The sequence below is a fragment of the Pelodiscus sinensis genome, chromosome 3 (assembly GCF_049634645.1).
Source record: "Pelodiscus sinensis isolate JC-2024 chromosome 3, ASM4963464v1, whole genome shotgun sequence".
Classification (NCBI taxonomy): Eukaryota; Metazoa; Chordata; order Testudines; family Trionychidae; genus Pelodiscus; species Pelodiscus sinensis.
Genome location: NC_134713.1, coordinates 151,185,171 through 151,206,647, shown reverse-complemented (window position 1 = coordinate 151,206,647; position 21,477 = coordinate 151,185,171). Strand labels below are relative to the sequence as shown.

At 37.8% G+C, this 21,477-nt stretch overlaps 1 protein-coding gene across 2 annotated transcripts in view; it reads left to right on the top strand.

Moving 5' to 3' along the window:
* The window catches only part of GPATCH2 (G-patch domain containing 2), a 176,829-nt gene extending 155,629 nt beyond the window's left edge, over positions 1–21,200 (top strand). The window contains exons 9-10 of one of the 2 annotated variants that reach the window (XM_006137344.4): positions 3,214–3,296; positions 17,568–21,200. In XM_006137344.4, the coding sequence (XP_006137406.1) occupies positions 3,214–3,296; positions 17,568–17,737 (253 nt within the window). In that variant the 3' untranslated portion in view covers positions 17,738–21,200. The remainder of the gene's footprint in view (positions 1–3,213; positions 3,297–17,567) is intronic. The other variant, XM_075925203.1, reaches the window with a different exon arrangement.
* The last annotated feature ends 277 nt before the right edge of the window (positions 21,201–21,477 follow it).

The window sequence follows — 21,477 nt, the reverse complement described above, 5'->3', positions numbered from 1 at the left end:
CATAGTCACATCTGTTTGTCTCCCAAGCTTGTCTGAGGCTGCTTGGGAACACTTTTTATCCAGAGGGCAGCTTTAACTAGGCCTAATACTCTGAAAAGCCTGTATTTGTAAAGGCATACAATGAGGCGACAAGTTCCTGTTGTCTTTCCTTTAAAATTATTCCATTTGACACTGCTTGCTCCAGTCCCTGTCACCAGCACGTCAAAAGCCAAGTTTTCAGGCAAGGTGGTCTTAACAAGTTTTATTTTTTCCTAATAAAATGCCTGGTTTCCCACCAGAGCTCTATTTATAAATGATAGCTTGCAGCAAGCTATGGATAAGTAAAGAGAAATCAGGCAAATGGCTTTTTTCCTATTTGTAATCCTTGCTTTTGTGATTTAATATTAAGAAGCATATTGTTGAAACCCTAGCCAGACTATGAGGGTCAGAGTTGGCTCTACGTCTAAAATTTAGAAATGTAATATACGTGAGCCAGTGTTTGTGTTTATAGCCAAAGAGTTATCACTTTTTCTAAACTGTAGCTCTCAGATTAGGAACAGTTCTTTGTCCCTTGCTCTTTAAAATGTAGTCTTTTGTGTCTTTATGATTCAATCAACAATACATATAAAATGGTAAATTGTAACCCCTACAGAAACAAATGTTATGTTTGAAATTCAATCTAATTTTAAACAAAGGTATAGTATTAGTGGTAACCTCATAAAGAACTGCAGATGTGAAAAAGCTTAATTGATGCTTTAATAATTTCTGAAGAATATTGGCTAGTTTCTAGCAGAGAGAAACCTCTAGCTTTTCCTCAAAAACATAGCAAAGAAATAACCACTTTCACCTTGGCTACTGATCAAATTGTTGTGCTTTGCAAAAGACAAATGATTCATTTATGCTGAAGGAACAAGGCTGCCTTTCAGACATTCATTGATTTTGAATTAAAAAGTAACTGCTATGTTCTACATGAAGGGTGACAACAATAACAAAGTAGTCCTTACTTAGTGTTATTTGTTGCAACTCCATTGCATGTGCCTGGAGGAAAAGTGGTGGGAACTGAGTACCATAATCTTACTGATCAATAATCTAGATATCTCAATGCAGTATAACAGATAATCAATTCTGGGTAGAATTACTCAAGCACAGCTAGCTGTTACTCCTATAGCCCAGGTCTTGAGTTTCAATTGGCTGACTTTATTAATTTTTATCTTTCATCCTGCTTGTATCCTTGGGTGGTATTGGATGTGTGTGGGGACAGAGGGGGGTTGGTTGGTTGGTTGGTTTGATTTAGTTTGTGTTTTTGCTCCCCTTTCCCCTGTAGGTAGGAATGCTGGAGAAAGAAATACAGATATTGCACTTTACATAGTATGAGACATGTCAGGAGACTTTTACAGTATAAAGACCCTGTAATAATATAAAGGCATATGGATTTTCGGAAAAGGGGGCTGGTGATCTATGCTTAGTATTCTTAGGTAATCCTATTTCTTGATGAAAAAATATGACAAACGATCTTCATATGTTTTTATCTGTCTAAAATGAGGACATATTTTAGCTGTAAAGACTGTTGCTAATTTTAATATTTTGAATTCCTTTATTTGAATTCTGATACTTAGTTTCAGCAAATGTATTCTGAGCGTGATGATTGCATTATGAATGTTAGAGTAAAGTGAGTAACCATGATAGGTAAAGCCATTCTCAAGAAGACAGTTTTCCCGAGTGTAATATGACCGGATTCATAGCCCATTCTGTTTTTAGAGGGTTTAAAAAAAAAAAAAAAAAAAAAAGCACACACATCATGTTAATGTACTTATTTAAATGGTTACTTTACTAGAATATATAAAACAAGTTAAAACATGCAAGTGTAATAACATTTTAAATAGAGCTTTTTGATTAATTATTTTGCCTTTATTGATCTTTTTCTATATTTTATTTCAATATTCAAATTTTTACTTTTTTTTTTTTTTTTTTACATGTACTACCATTAATGAATGACATGGAAGCTAAAAGTGTTTTAATGTTAATTTAGAACTAATTGAAATTTATTCCATGGTAGCAGGATAGAGGATGGTTCAACTAAGAGTTTGGATTTTAAATTTTTATTTCAATTAATCTTGTCAGGCTGTTTTAACATGGACTTTTCTTCCCTGAAACAGAAAATTAAATTAATGCTGAATTGTGGCACAAAAAGTTATTCTGGGATATGCATTGCAGTATTTTATTTTTTTAAATAAGCCACTGAAGTCCCACTATGTGAAAAAACAGTCATTCATTATTATATTTTATGTGAAAAAGTGGCTTTGTACCATAAAAGGTTAAACACTATGAACATTTTTAATCCCCTTTTTTGTGGTGGTTTTTTTGTTTTGTTTGTTTGTTTGCTTTTATTTCATCCTGGAAATCTAGATATTCTTTTATACTGCATAATTATCTGTTACACAGTTAATAACAGTTTTGAGAGAGCTTATGTTCAATAAAACAAAATTTGTAAATTCTAGACTGAACCTGGGGACCTTGGGGACATATTCTATTGGCACCAGTTTACTAGATTTGTTTCCCACCTTGTGATTTCACAACATTCACTACGTTTTAACTTAAAAAACCCCACAATATTGGGACTTGTGTTTTTAGATACTCTATAATGTTTAATACATCTCCTTGAATGCCTTTTCTTTTTCCTTTGTCTCCTAATTCTTCACCGAATGATGCAGCCAGCAGCACCTATGCTAAAGGAATGTTACTTATAGCAAAATTACACTATTATTCCAAATGTCTTTGAAGAGTTTGGTTTCATGTTACCTCAGACATTCTTCATGTTACCTTAAAAGAAATTGATAATACTTTTCCTGTAATAAATGCCATTCTGACAGTAACACATTAGTAACCAATTGATAACCTACAACAATATTGTAATCTTTTTAGATAATTAATCTTAGCTATTTTCCTGTCAGAAGAAACAGTGTTTTATGTTGAGCTGGAAAGATTGCCAGTTTTGAAAATTAAAAAGCATTCCTTTTATATTATTCATTCCAGTAACAATTTATGATGCTGTGTTTAGATGCTGAGAGCTTGTCAACAAACATAATTATGTTTCGATATAAACAAGATTGGTGGCTTCACTGTGCAGCTTCATCTTCATTGAGAATGTTTTGATTTAGGTGAAGATTATACAAGCTGTGTGTTTGTCGCATTTTTCCTCTTTTGTTAATGGTTTCTTCTGATAATCACTTACAGACAAACCAGTGTACATTTAGGATCATTGTGCATGGGAGACATCAAACGGCGAAGAAAAGCTGCACCCCTGCCAGGACCCACAGGTAACCAATTTTACTGGAACAAAACCCCAAAAGTTAAATCTTTAAAATACAAAGTAGTAGGTCAGAACACAGCAAAGTGCATGATAAATTCAGCCACTCTTAAGATACCTTCAGGCCTGTAATATAATTATTTTAAGAAATCAACTAACTTTTTAATTGTTCTTTAAACACTTCCAATTTCTCGGCCCTTTCAAACACAGTACTAATTAAAGTGAAGTGATTTGGTTTCCACATAATAAAAATCAAACAAAAGGGATTACTATTCATGTATACTCAACCACACAAGATCGGAAGAGCTAGGATATTTTTGCAATAAAGAATGTATATGAAAACATACAAGAAATATAATGCACCATACAAGAAGAAAACAGTGAATTGGTAGGCAAATCATTGAAAGTTTGGAGTCAAATATATGAAATATATATTCAAAATTAGTGCAGCACATTAGATGGCTAACACCTACAGGTGCATTTTCAGATTTTTATAGATGCAAGGTCATAACCGTTGCATGCATTTTGTTGGTGTTACAGCTGTGAAATGACTTTTTTAATACTTGGCTCTGATTTACAAGATTCCCATCAGTTTGTTTATATATATTCATGCTGTGAGGGTGTGGTTGTGCATCTTTTGGTGAATACCTCTATTTGTCTATCTTCATATATTTCACATATTTATAGTCTGAGAGCCTCTGGACTTTACATGTAAGTATATATTGCTATTTAGCATCATATACTTACACTACCTTATTATATACAATGTGTTTATGCATACAATTCTTTTGATTTAAATCTGTCCCACGTATTCTTTAGAGCAACCTAATGTACGCATTCCCCTTGAATGGCCTCCTCAGTATTTCAATGTTTCAGACATCAGTGACAGAAATGGACGAAAAAACAATCTCAGAAATCTCAGTGGAAGCACTATGAAAAAAGAAAATGCTTGGGTCATAGCCTAAGACTCTGAACATATGTGTAGTGAGCAGGAAAATACTTTAATGGCTGAGGAGAAGATAATATAATTACTTTTACAAGGTGATTTTGACTTCGCAGCTTGCAAGTATCAAAGGAAGTAGTTTGTACAGAATTAGTATAAGGCATAGCTAAATTCATTGTATCATACACTTTACTGTGGACTTCCATTGTTCATAAGCTGACTCCCCTGCATAATTTGCAAAACAAGTCTTTTGATTAATGAAGTCACTTAAGTATTTCATATAACCATTCAGTGTTTCTTATACATAGTGACATCCTCACAATATACTGGACATTTTTTAAAGAATTTTTGTCAAACTGAGAGACAAAGAGCCTTTTAAAAAAATACAAAATCAAAGAAAAAGACTTGTGTTTGCTACTGTACAACTAGTGTGAATTTAGCTTTCTAATTTATGTCATTGCATTCCAACAAGGGATTTAGAGTGAGACAAATTACCATTGTCCTGGTTAGGATTTTTTCCCCCATCTGATCTCCATAGTTAAAGTATAGAAATAAATGTATTGGGATTAACTAAAAAATTTTATTAATATGGAAATATTTTTCTTTTAAAAAGCCACATAGACAACAATGACAGTGATTGTTGTGTCTATACTCAATCAGAATGAGTCCTTCAGTACTTACCGTATATACTCGAGTATAAGCCGACCCGAATATAAGCCGAGGCACCTAATTTTACCCCAAAGAACTGGGAAAAAATATTGACTCGAGTATAAGCCTAGGGTAGGAAATGAGGCAGCTACTGGTAAATGTAAAAAATGAAGACAGATACCAATAAAATTACATGAATATTTATTTCAAAGAAAAACAATAACCTAGCTCTGTAAGTGGAAAAGGGGGTCAACAAAAACAATATGGTTCTGCCTGCACGGCCACAGCTCAGCCCCCGCCGCCCCCGCCCCGCAGCCCCCACGTTCCGGCCCCCTCGCCTGCCAACGAGCCCCCTCTAAACGAGCCAGCGGGGGGGGGGGGGGGCTGTGAGAGACCAGAGCCGGGCATCGATGGGCCAATGAGCCAGCGGGGGGGGGGGAGGCTGTGCGAGACCCGGGCCGGGTGTCGATGGGCCAGTGAGCCAGCGGGGGGAGCGGGTGCCGGTGCTGGCTGGATTTTACCAGGGGAGGAGAGGGGAGGGGGAGCAGGGAGCAGCGGCTGGTCCTTGTGCACCTGCCCCAGAATCGGGCCCAAGCTCGTGATCAGGGCTCCCGGGCGCTTCCAGAACAGACGCCCACGGTGCCGAGTCGGCTCCTGGCCCAGCTGTTCCCGAGCTCAGCGCTGCACCCGAGCGTCATGGCGAACGGCCCCAAACGCCCTTCCTCCCACGCGGCAAGGGCCCATGGTGCTGGGCAGGCAGGGGCTGGGGGGCCAGGAGAGCCAGGAGGGCAGGGGCTGGGGGGCCGAGGGGGCAGGGACTGGGTGGGCCAGGAGGGCAGAGGCTCGGGGGGACAAGGGTACAGGGGGGCCGGGAGGGCCAGGAGGGCAGGGGCTGGGGGGGACGAGGAGACAGGGGCTGGGGGGGACAAGGGGACAGGGGGAGCTGAGAGGGTCAGGAGGGCAGGGGCCGGAAGGGCCAGGAGGGCAGGGGCTGGGGGGGCCGGAGCTCCGGGCTCACGCGTCTAGACCCGGCCGGCGGCAGAGACGCGCTGAGCCCGCCCGCGAGCAGGAGGCTGACTCGAGTATAAGCCGAGGGGGGCATTTTTCAGCACAAAAACTGTGCTGAAAAACTCGGCTTATACTCGAGTATATACGGTAATTTGTTTCCTAATTGAGCACAATAGTGAAAGCTGAAAGAGTAACTATAGATCAGTAAGTAACTATAAGCTTCATTTTGAGATATGATTCACATACTACAAATTAGTAAAGCGTGATCTAGGATGTCATCCAGGTATATGAGCAAAGCAGTTTAATTCCATAATCCCACTCTGTGTTTCTTGAAGAAATTGTTTGATGAATGCATTTCCATAGCAATATGCACAGTATGTTTTTATATATTTGGGATAAATAGTATCAAGGAGAATTACTGGTGATTGCTAATTAACTATGGAAATATGTTGTGTGTATTTTTGTGAATAGTCGAGTTAGCACCTGTGCTAATACATTCTCTCAGACATTTTACAAGGCTGTAGACTATTGTAGCTAGCAGTGTTATTGGGTAAACATTTATTAATTGTGACAAGAACACCCAATTTATTTCAGTACTCTAGCTTATTTACTGCTCTTTCACCTTTGTATTTTATATTGAAAGAAAAAGTAAAATGAATATTGATAGAGTTAGATATTGATTTCTAAATTTATAGCCTGTTCTCAGCCTTGAGTCAAAGTCACATACCAATAAGTTTGAGTATATTAGTAACAAAGGATATAGAGTTATTCTTACAGCAATGAGAAATTGTTGAAGCAAGAAAGTTTTAAAGCACAGACCATTTTATAGTTTAAAAATGTCATCTGTAAAGGTGAGGTAAAGCAGTGAACAAAATAAGAGGAATACTATTAGATATAGGTGAGAGCGGAGTTTCTAGCCAGCTGACGGCTTTTTTTGCATTTTTTGTTACAGAACATTTTCTGATTTGGGGTGTTTGATAAAGCCCTCTATTTTAATTCTAACTCTTTTAATTAGTTTACCAACTAAAACGAGATGATACTTTTTACATGTGACTTTTGTTTTTTTAAGACTCAAAGAATGGTTACAGCATATAGTACATCATAGGCAACTACATTTTTTGCCCATCCAGCTTCTTCTGTAGAAATGGATACCTATTTAAGCAGTAAGTCTGAAATGACAAAAGCAGTTTAAACTGTGAAATTTGGGAGCATGTCATTCTGCGTGACTTTGTGCCTGTTCCAACTACCTGAGTAGTAGTACTATTCACTATGACACCCTGACATGCCTAATTGCAGTTACACAATGTCCTCAAGGTACATTATTTTTATACAAACTTTTTTTTGTAGATTGAATTATTTAGTTTATCTGTCAAAGAAAATAACCCTACCAGAACAATGTTCAGTATTAGTAAACATGTAATTATACATAAAATAAAGGAAGGTACCATATCAACAAGTAGTGTGTCCTCTAATGTGTATGTAATTGAAATATTCATTGAAAGTTTAGAGATTGTCCATTTAAAAATTCTAATCCATTCTGTAGGTTTATATTCATAAACAGACTTTTTTTGTCCAAGTTCTCTCTTGTGTTCTGATTATCTTTCATCTTCTGTGTACCCCACTCTCTCTGTTTTCCAGGTGACTCTCTGGTCTCTATCCTATTTCCTCTATCCCTTTGATCCTGTAGCACTTTTTAACCCTTTTAGGACCTCTAAATCTGAGTTGTGAAATACACACAAATTCTGCACAAATTGTTTGACATTAGTGCCTTTCTATTAACTTAATTTATAGACTATAGAACACTAATGCAAAGTAAAACCAAACAAATAAAAGTTTTTGTGTACTCCAATAAATAGTTTTCAAAAACAAATGTTCTTTAAATTATCGTGAAATGATGGAACACAAATGACTAAATCCTAGAATATGTAGGGAAATATAGGCATCACAGAATATCATCCCATGCATCTTAACAAATATTGATCAGTTTGTTGAAGGAAATTTTAATTGTAATGTCTTTTTTCTGGGCTGATGGTTTGCATGTCACACTTCAAGATGATACAATTTGAATGACTGAGTTATAAACCTATTTTTAAAAAAATGTGTTCTAATGAAAAACCTGACAGATTCTTAATTATAGCAGCCATACTGAGCTCAGTTATTATGCTGTCATGACTCACTTTAACAAGGTAATCAAAAGGCTAAATGTTTTCATTCCTTTTTATAAAATTGCCAGTGGAGCAGCTAAGCAAACTACTTTGCTGATGCTTAATATATCAGTGATTAAAAATCAGACCTGAGTATCTGCAGTGCCAAAATGATTATTTGAAAAAGACTGTGATTACACCTTTGTAACAGAGTTTGCCCAGGCTAAGATTGTGATGAAGGTCAACTTTTTGGGATAGCTACGTATAAAGGGCAGATTGGGGCTTACCTAGATAAATTATGGGTACATTTTCAAAACATGGAGATGAATTGTTATACAAATTCCCTGTTGCTGTTTTGTGGGAAATTTAAAATTGATCCATTACACTTAGAATTGATGTCTAAGAAATATTGCATGGTTTGATCTTTTTTTAGTTTTGTTTGATTGTTAAAGTTTCTAGAGGAACAGTTCTAGAGACCAAAGTTCTTTGGCTACAAACAGGACAAGTTTAGCCATTGAAACAATAACAGAATCTTCGCAATCATGGTCTGCATTGTGCCATAACCCTAATCTTAGGAGGATCCATTCTAGGGATGAGAGAGCTTTGCTGTCTTCATGTCCATCCATTTAAATATAGATACCCTTGTAATTGTAATTTGGAAGGAAACACTCTTACTGATATAGTTTTGTTTTGTTCAGTTCAATGGATAACATTTTCTATAATTTTACATAAATGAAAATTGAAAAATCATTTAGAATATCAGAAAACATTTCCACTATAAGAGAATGTAAGAGATTGATCACAAATATGTTCAGAGTTTTCAAGAGTTAGCAGTAGTGTCTGAACAGACACCCACTGGAATTGACTTTCAGGATGGAGACACTTGCTTTAGGCTCCCAGGATAAAGCATCAGGATTGTTATTTTTACAGACCTGAAAGAAGTGTACCTTTATGGGGCACACACTTCAGAAGTACAGGTTGTACCTTCCCTCGTCCAGCGCCCTTAGAACCTGACTGGTCCTGAACAAGGGGATTTGCCGAACGAGGGGCAATCCCTCCCAACATGGCTTGTGCTGCCCCCAGCTAGGTCTCCAGCCAAGCTCCGCTGCTGCCTGTCTGGCCATGACTCCTCAGGCTGGCGCTCTAGGGCTGCTGCGGCTTCTGTGGCTGCTGGGGGTTCCATGGCTGCTGGGACTCAGTGGCCGCTACCACCTGGCAGAAGAGGTCAGAACTCCCTGCTGCACCCCCTCCCTCAACATGGGGTCCCTGGCTGAGTCACACTCCTCCTTCCCCACTCTTGCCCTGCAGCCTGACCTCTTTATACCTGGACTCTGTGGTACAGGAGCATCCGTGGTCCTGCCAGACTATGGATGTTGCCAGACCACAGAGTCCTGGTAAAGGAGGTACAATCTGTACCTAAGATTTTCATTCCGATATTTTTGTTACCTCTTGAGAGAACTTTGGTCAGCATTAAATTTGCTTATTTAAGTGACAGATTGCATATTTAAGAGGAATTGACACATAATGTCTCCTATGATTTAATTATGGAAGTGAGATCCATGGCAAGGAACGACCAATAACTGTGAAATGTTGTCTGTTACCTTCAAATGGTATGGAGTAACTGAGGATATGCTTATACTGCAGTCAAAAGATACGATTGCAATTCACTCTAGCTAGATCAAAGCGATCTTAAGTAACAATAGCAATGTATCCACAGCATTAGGGGCTAGCCTCCTGAGTACAGCTCTTTCCAGGATCTTAGGTACATGAGTGGCTAGTTCAGGGGTGGGCAAGAGGTGGCTAATGGCCCGGATCTAGCCCTCCAAACCACTGGATCTGGCCCACAGTCATCTCATCAGCTCCCTTACTACAGAGCAGCTGCAGCCGCTTTAAACAGCTTGCTGCTAATTGCTATGCAGTCTGGACAGGGAGGAGAAAACTTCATATTCTCTCTCCACCCCCACCAAAATCACTCAGCTCCCATTGGCCAGGTTCTGGTAAATAGGAGCTGAGAAATTTTGCTGAAGGCAGAGGCAGCAAATGAAGTCCTCTCACTCCCCTGCCTCTCCATGCTGGAACAGAGCCACATGGAGCAGTCCACCCAGCAAACATGCAGAGAACCTGTCTCAAGCTCCTGTAGAGCTGCTGGCAGGGAGCTGCCTAGGTAAGCACCTCCCAGCCAGAGCCTGCTTCTGGCACCCTACCCCTTTTCTCCCTGAACTACCTGCCCCAGGCCACCACCCAAATGCTCTGTATCCCCTCTTCCCACCTCCTCCAGTTCACAACTCCTTCCCTGACCCTCTCCAACTCCTCTCCCCCAGACCAGAATCTTTGTCTGCACACGTACCTCTCCCTGACCGTGCACCCCATTTGCCTGCCCCACGTCACCACCCAAACCCTCTGCATCACCCTTCTCCCAGGTCACAACTCCCTCCCAGATTCTGCACCCCTCCTACACCTCTCCTCCAGACCAGAATCCTCTCCTGCACACCAAGCTCCTCCCCCAGATCATAACGCCCTCCTTCATCCCAACTCCCTCTCAAGCCCCGCACTGCCTTTTGCACCCCAGTCCTCTATCCCAAGCACCTTTCTACACCCCACCTGCAGTCCAGGAGCCTACGCCCCCTCCACAAAAGTGCGACCACTTACCAAAACCTTGGAGTGGCTCCCCACTAAAATTTATTGCCCACCCCTGGGCTAGTTCATACACAACCACGGACATCACAGCTGTACTGCTGCTGCTATTTGAGCTTGCTATGATGTTAAAGCTAGCTCATATATGTTATGTGAGCTTCAAACAGCATCCACAGCAGTGTAGATGTACCCCCAAGAGATTCTCCAGAAAATCTCATTTTAGTAGGACTCCCAGCTTCCTTCATCTTTACTTTATCTTAGCCAAAAGGCTTAGAAGTATTCCTCTTCTTTCCTCTTAATTTCACTTTTCCCTCTCTGTATATAGCATTGTTTCCTGCTTAATATAACCTCTAGGAACCATTTTTGGGTTGAGGCCACTGACCCCAGACGAGAGCTGCACACCACGCAACTGAGAAGCCAAAAAAAAGTCAGACCTCTCTCTGACAAGGAGAAAGATACCCCCCGCATTCCTCTCCAACACTTGATCCTAGTGGGGAACTACCTAGTAGATTTTGTGTGCTCCAGCCCTGCAGTGGGACAGCAGGGAGCTAGAGCACCATCACGGATTCCCCAGTGCTGAGGGGGCCCTGAGATTTGGGGGCCAGATCCATGCAAGCTGGGAGCAGCATTCTGCCCCTGGCCCTGACGTTCCCTACCTCTGCTCTAGTGGTACACTGGTTGGAGGTACCGATGCCTGAATAGGTAATTTACCTGTAGATTTCTTTTTCCTTATTGCACATAGTTACTATTTCTATTTGTTTGCTAACTTTGTTTTGTTGAATTAATTCTTATGCTTAGTCTGACACGTCTGGAGACTGAAATATCCAATCCACAGATTAAGTTAGGTCTGGGCAGAAAAAGTGCAAGCTTCTTCACACTGCCTTGGTAGTCAGCTCTAACCTTGTGCTGAATGAATCCGTTCCGATGGTGACATTGTTTAGTCCTCATGGTGATTCAGTCCCCAGTGTTTCTGCTGAGATTTATCTACTTGCTGCCAATTTTGTGGGTGACTTTTTTGATGTAAATCTGTCCTCTTGGGTCTGGGCAGAATCCACAGTTCAATTCACACAAGTCCCTGAACATTTTTTAGAGAGTAACAACATTGCCAGGTTTTCTAGTTTTCTTGTTATCTGCTTTGGAAAATTTTACACTGAATGAACTGCTTGATATTGGCAGTATTGCCAAAAATGTTGAATAAATAATGTCCTAAATCATTTCATTTATCCATGTGCAAAGGAAGCGTTTGGCACACAGCTCTCCCCTTATCTGTGAGTAAAGGGGACTTATCTGTTGAAACTTCTTTTGCCACCCAACCTTCAGCTCCTGCAAAAGGGTGCAACACAGTTATGTATCTGGTATAGGTAGAAAGGAGTATATGGGCTATAATAAGTGGTAATATATCTTCCAACTTCTGGCCTGGTAGAGCTTAGTCAGAAATGAAAATAAGCCAAGTATGTGTTATCTGTTCAGTGGATTTTCTTCAAGGGAGTCTCTAGTAGTGCAGCTCCAACGGAACTATGATGTCGGATAACCAGAGGTTTTGTGTTGTCATCAGTATAGGGTTTGTGTTCATGCAGCATGAGGTATCTGTGGATACAGATTTTATGAGTACAACATAGTTAAATACTGTAACACCTTCACAGTTGTGTCCATTGTAGCTTGCAATAGTCACTTGTAGTCTATCTGATGAACAGCAACTAGTTGTGTAAATTAGGCAAATAAGTTATGAATATTTGAGCATCACAACAATTTAAAAAATCTCAGTATGTCTGCTATTTGTGAAGCTGCTGCTGATGCAGCACCAATTTTCAGTGCAATTTAAAAACACCTGGACAGCAATCCCGATTTTCATTTTTATTAGGGATGCAATCTAACAGTTTATTATTTTAACTGTTGCTAATAGAATGGCATCTTGCATCATGATTACACTCTACTGTTTTTAAATCCCTGAATTTAACTAGAGGCAGTAGACAGAAATAAAAACAAAAAGAGTATTAAATATCTTCCTGAAAACAGGAGGGAAAGTGCACTTGATTTTAAAGTAAAGCAACGTGTATCATCTCTCCTTCCATTGGCTGTTTATCCAACATCAATACAACACTTTAGGAGCCAAATTACTAAACAAGCTGCCAATTAGGCTTGCAGTCAGCTGGATAGATTAGTGGGTAAGAGAGTCAGATACAAGATTTTCATCTCTCGAGCCAATTACACAAGTGAATTACCATCCACAATGCTCCTTGGAAGATTTGTGGTGAAAAAACGGTCTCTGCTGTGATAGACATAAGTGAGATCCAGGGTAAGAGGTAAGGGTTACCAGGCCATGTATTGCAAAAATTATCCAAGATAAAGGAGATCTTTCTAGGAAAGGATTTAAGGCTGCCAGAAGAGAAAGAAGAAGAAGAATTAATAGTTGTAGAATGCTCTGCTGAGGCATAGTTATTTCACTCCCAAATCTTCAGTCTTATAAAAGAAAGATAAGGCTAGATTTCAATGCAATATCATTTTTTGATGATTTATCCTTAGCATTAAAAAATTAGTTTGTCTAAGAGGAAATTGCATGTTTATTCTGATGCCTGAAAAAGACCTCTCTGTTGCTTTCCTAAAGTTTACTGAAGATGCCGAATGGGATTCTAATTTTGTTACCCTGGGGTGAATCCAAGATAACTTAAGTGATGTCAGTTTGATCAGTAAACTAAAATGTGGTTTTGCCCTGTTAGCAATGAAAAGAATAGTATAGGTTTTCACCCTTTATTAAAGATTGGAAGTTACAATAGTAATACATTGGGTAACTATCCTGTTTTTGATCTCTAACAAATACAAGCCTAGAACAGTAAGTTATGTTCTAAAGAAGAGGTATTCAGGGAAAATGGAGTTGCAGTTTGCCATATAGTTCAAAACTGAGCATTGACTCATTTGTTTCCTGCTGAGATTCACACACTATTAAAACATTATTTCTTAAATATTAAGCAAATTTAAATCATGAACTTTTGCAAGCTGTTGTGTCCAAAAATGATTAAACAGATGTGGAGCCTGCAGCAGCATTAGACCTCTGATCTGATTTTTAGCTTACAGATGGAATTAAATTAATTCATGGCAATCACTGTAAAATCAAGGGTATGGCATTGAATGCTAGTTCACTGTTTAACCAGAATGTACCTGTTTCAACAGCTGTTAAGAAAAAATTGCATGCCTTAACTTTTCATGGAAATGTACCTTTAATGCCATCATAAATATCATTTTACAATACAAAAATTATTGGAAGATTTTGTTATTCTCTCTCACTTTTTTGAAAGAGGCACATAGTTTTTGCCTTTTTACAAGTTTCATATTGAGCCTAAATTACATGTACATGTATGGGTTCCATATTAAGCATGTACATATACAATAGAGGTGGGCTTCAGAGGCAGTATCTGTATATGTATACTAGTTGGCATTTTTGGACTATGGCTGCTGCTCAAAATAGGTATTTGACAGCATTGTTTTTCCATCCAAGTTAATACTCCTTCAGTGCTTTCCCCTCACCTGTGTGATGGCAACCTCTCCAATAACCTGCCCACTTGGCTGGTAAATCAAGAACCAAAATTTGTATGGTGGCTATCAAATGTAGTTTCTAGAAGGCAGAAGGATCTGCAAGTGAAATGTGTTCAAATTATTAGCATGGAATGCTGCTTTCAGTTCCTCATTATCACTGCCTCTTTCTTACCTAGCCAGTCACTATCTTTCATGTGTCATATTTTCTATAGGTGCTTTTCTGTGAGGTGGCAGCAGTGTTTTTGTTCTTGCTCTAGGCTAGGTCAAGACTGAACATGTGAATGAACAAGGAGATAGTGCAACACTTTTCAGGGGTAATATGCTTTTATGACTCTCTGAAGAGCCCCTGCTGGCCAGTCCATAAAGTGCCATTGGCATGAATTAGAATCTTCGCTTTAAGATGTATATTGCAAGGACAGTAACTGCTTTTAATTAGAGTAAAAGCTCAAAGCAAAAATAAATACATGTTACAAACCATGTAGCTTGGTGTTTGTCATGGTCTGCTCTTTTCCATCTTCCAACCTATTAGTAGTGAGAGTGGTCATCAAATGGAGGAAAAGGATGGTGATGAATAAACTTACCAGAGCTATCTTTTAATGGAAGGTGGAGAGATCCAAAATGTGCAGGCTAGAGTAACTGTAATTTGATTCACTGTTTAGAAAGACATTGTAAGATTTAGGCTTCAGAACTGACTAAACTAGGGAAAAATGGGCTGTCAGTACAAAATCTTTTTGAAATAAAATACAACCTGTTCACATACATGCTAAGAAAATAAAAACAGGAAGGTAAATTTTTATTTGTTGTAAAGCCTTTTATTTGGTGTATTCAGTGAGTTTGTGGGTTATAAGACTTCTAATATAAAATCATGAACAATGGAGTGGGAAAAGTAATTACGCTGTATATTTTTAAAAGTATTTAAGTGTCTTTAAAACAAAATGTATTCCAATTATCCTGTCAGTCACATAAAGGGGAAATGCATTTTGTTGCAGTTAAAAAAAATCAAAAATAGAAGCATCAGTTTATTAAAAAGCATGTTTCCAGGTACAAAATGTTCATCTGCATAGCCTCTTTCTGTTTTTATTGTGTGAGGAACTGGATTTGATATAGCAAGATATGTAGTTTATATGATGTTAACATTTTTAAATCGCCTCTCATAAAACAGCAAAGTTGTTTTCTCTGTTTTGGATTGTTCACTATAGTTTACATTCTGGAATGTGTTTCTGTACATAGACTCAGGAACCATCTGACCTAACCATCTGACCTATCCAATTCTGAGATCATACGAACACCTTGATTAGATTATTGTTCCCCTTTCCTTGGAAGTCCTGTGAACTTTGTTCCCTTCAGTTGTTTTGACATTGTTTTTAAGACATTAGGTCGCCACTACTAATTTCATTGTCTATCCCCCAAAAAGTGAGTTAACAGATCATTCTGTAATTTTAAGGTGTTTACCAGTCATTTAGTTTGGACATCTTTCCTCTTTCCCCCCCCCCCCCCCCCCACTTTTTTCATGATAGAAGTAGGAGCTAAGAAGGTCCAAGGCCTGCACCATGTATGCTCAGTCATTGTCGACAGCGAAAACTCTCTCTGTCTATGGGAGGCCTAAACATTTCAACTCTTTATTCCTCCTGTAGGGCAGGATGTGGTACATCTTACTTCCACCTCCGTTTCATAATTAGCAGTATTATGCTTCCTGTGTGTATATCAGGAGTGGGCATCTATCAAGACTGCATGCAAGAAACCTTCCCAGTGCCATCAGCTTCAAAACTCTCGAATATAGAAGTGTAAATTAATTAATGGGAGAGAAAAGGGATTAGATTTAAATGCCTTTCACATTTCATTTTCTGTTTTCTACATTAAATCTATTGAGGTTATCCCCGTTACTGTTGGCAGTTTGACTCCTAGTATGTGGATTGCTTTCCTCTAATAGTACATCAAGCAGATAGTGATACCGAGGAAGTACCAGCAAATGATAAAAGTATAGGCCCTTCTTTTGTAGAAAAGATATTACTCAAAAACATATCAAATGATTTTATTTAAAAATAACGTTCTCAAGTCTGAGATACCTAAAACTACTTTTCCCAGTGAACAAGTGGTCACCTCTCAGTTACATGCACAGAAGCACCTAATTAGGCATTAATCAGGGATTTCTCATGCTCAAATGACATGAAAGAAATTTTCTTTTTTAAAAAGAATAAAATGAGATCAAATAGGGTAAACCTATCTGTTTCATATCGTGATTTTCATGTTTGAAGTATTTTACAGACAGTGGGACAGATTCTCTCTTTAAATTATGCTAGTATAAATTCAGAATAAATTCATCAATGTTAGCTGACTCGTACACTTATGTAATTGAGATCAAAATCTATACTTATGTCTGATTAATGGTAAGTCAAACTTTGGTCACATTCGCAGATATGTTTGCCAGTAGTAAAAATGTTATATTAGTAATATCTCAGAGTTGGATGTTACAATAATATATTTTATTTAGGTTACGTTTGACTGTGATTTATCAGAATGATTGCAATATGTTGTTTTACGGAAATGGAGACACAGTACATATAGAAAAGTTGATACTGATTTGTTTAAAGGAAAGATCTTCAGTGAAAATGCATACTGTATTTATATTTGCTTTTTAAATCTTTCTGTAATCTTTAGTAAAACAAATTACTGAAATAGGATACAAATGAACTGGAGACTGTTATATGCAGTGTTGCCATAGCTATGTTGTGCCTAGGATATTAGAGAGATGAGGGGGATAAGATAATAGCTTTTACTGGGCCACCTTCTGTTTTTCCAGAAGTTAGTCTAATACAAAAAAAATTACCTCCCCCACCTTGTCTCTGAAGATTATTATATCAGTTGTCTACTTTGCTCTTGTTGCTGCTGTGAGAATTCAGTAATAAATTATTAGTTGTTTTATTAAATATCTCCGCATACTCCTGTTGAATGAAAAGCATTTATTATATCAGTGAGGGTGGGAAGATAAGGTGTGAGTTTCTTATGCCCATGTTTGAGATCTATACCTAACTTGGTAGTCAATTAGTCTTCTCCATGGATTGATACATTTTTTCAAGTTTTAAGTTTTCTTGGAGTCTGACATACAGATATTTTATGCATGAGAAGAATATGCAGCACAAAAATGAATGTGTAATGCTTAAAAATTGAGCTAATCTCAAAAAAAAAAGTGAAACTATAGACTATATATGTAAAATTTAACATATAGCCATGAGGTCAACATATGTAAAGACAGTCTGCTCTAGCAACCTATTAGATGAATTGAGAGAAGAAGGTTTAAGGCTTTAAAGAAGATTATCTTGCGCTTTTCCACATAGCAGTGCTGATTAATGCTGTATGTTTCTTTTAATCTCAGGGTTTGTAGGTGAAAATGCCCAACCAATCCCAGAAAACAACATTGGAAACAGAATGCTTCAAAGCATGGGCTGGACACCTGGCACTGGCCTGGGACCAGAAGGCAAAGGGATATCAGAACCAGTAAGAGCCATTCAGAGACCAAAGGGACTTGGACTTGGATTTAGCTGACAGAGAAGTACTCCAATTGCTATATAGAAAGCAGGAAGACCAACCTTAATTTAAAGAAACGGATGGGGGAGCTAAAATCTTATAATGTTTTTTGTCATCAGCAAATCCATTTGTTCACTTATGGAGTTCTGAAGCCTTAATGCTTCTTGTTTTTCCAGCTGCAAGGTACAGCCACAGTGGCAAAATAGGTGTTTGAATCCTCGTTCTGTAAGGGTGCTAAATGTAAAAACAAGTGTACTTTTTATTTCCCGTGATCTTAAAACAAAATTTGTTAGATATATGATTCAAACTGCAATGCATTTGTTTTTCCTGAAAAGCTGCTCTCACAGCAGATTTTAGCACTTGGGCAAACATTTTTTGGCACCATTTTCTCATTTGTGGTGTTCTGAGAGGATTTGTTATCAAGGAAAATGAAACCCTACGAAGCTGCTACATTTGTTCATTTTTCTTCTCATTTCAGGCACAAAAAAAAATCAAACTAGATATTTCTAGAAGTAGGCTGTATGTAAGATTAGATTAACATGATCTCTGCTTTTCCATGGTGTGACATACATTAGGTGCCCCAAATGGTGACATGGTATGTAGTTTGTTTGGCATAAGGAGAGCATAACTGATGGCAACTGTCAGCACAGGAAAGTAACACCATTACCTTGTAAAGCATCATGCTAACCTGTGTATAAGCCCTAATTCTAACACTTTTTATAATTGTATTACATCCTGTAAGATATTTTAAGTAAATCTTTTAAAACTTTGAGTGTTCACCCTGAGCTTGGAATTCTAGGGGTTTTTTAATATATATATTATTAGTGATCTCTTGACTCTCCCCCTTCTCAAAAATTGATGTTTTAAATGTGACTCTTGTATTGTTTCTTATACTTAGGGTTTTGGTATATTTTGAGTTGAGGGTGGGATTCATTGGGGGATGACTAACATTCAGTGTTTCTGTGATCGTTGTGTTGTCACAAACTGCCACAAACTTCAAAGCATCATACAAGAAGCAGAAAAAAAGACAGTGAAGCAGGTTTGAAGGGAGGGAAATACTTTGGCTGCATCTCTCAAATCTTGAGTGAGCAATATAAAGTCAAGAGGGGTCATTAAGCATTTTAATCAGTATCTAGAATCAGCACTAGTAATTTCATCAAACACCAACCAATCAAGCTGCCAGGGAACTATTAGGCTGGTGATGTAATTGAAGAGGAGCCATCATTCAAATGGACTAAGGGTGAAAACTTGGCCCATTGAAGTCAGTGGCAATATTTCCACTGACCGCAGTGGGGCCACAATTTTATTCTAAATTTATCATCAAGAAGAGGGTTCTGTTCTTTCACAACCTCACCCATTTCTAGCAAACACAATAGCTGGAAATGTAGCTACAATAGAAAGCAACAAATTAATTGAAAAACATTGTTTTCACTTTCCCAGTGCTAGTAGTATCTGCTTTTTTTTTTTTTCTTAAAGTCCGCTTACTATTGACCTAGTGTGGTCACTTATTAGTGTCTGATGTTGTCCTTGACTCTGATCAGGTTCACTGCATTGGAGTAGAACTCTTTCTTTCTGGTTTTTAAAAGCCTTTTCTGAATGTGATTTTTTTTTTGAGGGGGAGGGGTAAAAAGCCAACAATTTTTTTACTTCTTTAGTATTTAATCAGCAAGAACATTTGGAACTTTCTAGGCCATGCACTGTGTGTTTTTTTCATTTCAGACTTGTGCTGTACAGCCAAGCATATTGAAAGAGCTATACAGATTTCATGGCCAAAGATTTTGTGGCCATGTAATTGTGAACAGCCAAGGATTTTGAATACTGCAGTTAAGAATAGATTCCAGATGTATAATTGCCATTTAATATACACACATGGCAGTTTTGTATGTGTGCAAATAAATATCTACATTTTAACTCACGTGAAATTCGTCTACACACTTGATATTGCAAAGGAGTATGAAGTGCTGTTAATTTTCAAAGATGTGTTTGGAAGCATTATATGGGGCAGTCAATCACTTCTTGAAATTGTAGGTTACTCGTGAATTAATATGAAGACACATAGCAATGTTCAGTAAAAGCAGTAGGCTCCTATTATTATGGCTGTAGAAGTGAAAGTTTAAAGAACTTCCACCCCCTATTATAACTGCATCATGACTTACTACAAATTATGTGTATTGTTTGGTAATTGTTATTTGTTCCATAGTTGCATTGTTTTGAGTATTTCCAGGCAATATACATTAGCTGCAGAAATTCATGAATTATCGGTCTGCAGCTTCAAGAATATTTGAAAATGTTTGCTGTTTTAGTGGAGAATTTAAAAATAAAAAACTGCATGAATAAATTTTAGAATAAAAGCTTGCTCGTTACCTCTCTGTTCCCCATTTCCCCCACATTCATGGGTGCAATCAACATGGTCAATTCTCTTAGTGGAGGAATTAGTTTCATGAACATGTGAAGCATCAGCGCTAGAGTATGAAAATGTTACTTGCTAGTTTGAAATTAGTCTGTTTGAGATTATTAGATATCAAGGCTATTCAAACTGATTTTCTTTAGAGATAAATATGCCTAGTTTGTTTTGCAACTGGAATATCCTATAAATGCCACAGCAAACTAGGCTCCAGGGTTCAAAACAGTAGAGGGAAATGATTTATTAAAATATCATGTAGGGGTATTTTTCTTTATTATTGCTATATAGTTCTCTCCCTACGTCATGCCTCCATTTTCATTTCTGTTTTACTAGGCCTCTTTACACTGCTGTTATTCTAACTTTGTGATTGTGTAGGTTAAAGCTAGTGCTTGTGTGGATTTTTTTAAAGGTCACTTTTTGGAAACACTTGGCTTTGGGATTGTGATAAAACATAACACTATATCAAAATGTGTTAACATTTGCCTATTAGGTTTTACCATTCTTAGCTTATAACAATACCTAGTACAATGATGTTTCACATTATTATAAAATATAGACACAAGTATTTTGATACGTCATCTGCTATTAGATATGCTGTTGAAATAAATGTTCCTTTCACATATTCCTAGATAATGGACACTCCCATATCTGAGAGTTCCCACTATTCACCTTATGCTTTCCCTTTAGGTGCTTGATTAATTAGTACCCCCAAAATTTTCTGCCTATATTGAATAGCTTAAAAAAAAAACCCCACACATTTAGAGTAATGTACATTGAGTTTTGATGGAGATGCCGATATACCTCAACGTTTTGTGAATTGGGCCATTGACCTTTACTAAAACAAATGAGCAACTGCTGGAAGCTTTTTTTAAAAAATAAATATTTGTTGACGTTATTAAAAAATAAATATTTGTTGACAATTGATAACAAGCTCGTATTGTCCCCGACTTTGTCTTTTCTGTAATTAAGGTCTATAATAGGTCAGATGAATTGACAGCAAATGCTAAACTCTCTGTATAGAATACATTGCTGTAACACAAGCAAGATGTAACAAAATAAAACAGACTTCATTCTTCATGTTCTTGTATGCTGTGTACTTTTAAACTGCCTTTTTGACAGCGTGTTTATTGCTGAGTCAGCGTGTAGTTAAGGCTACTAATATCTTTAACAAATAAACGATAGCTAGAAATGTTGTTATATAAGGCTTGTTAACTTTACTAATTCCCTTCCTGTCTTTGTATTCCCCAGAAGGAAAAGTTGCACTTAAATAGTAATATGCAAATTAGCTATAGAAATATATATATTAGATGAGTGTTAAGATTCCACTAAAATCCCAAAGTCAGGAAGTGCCCCA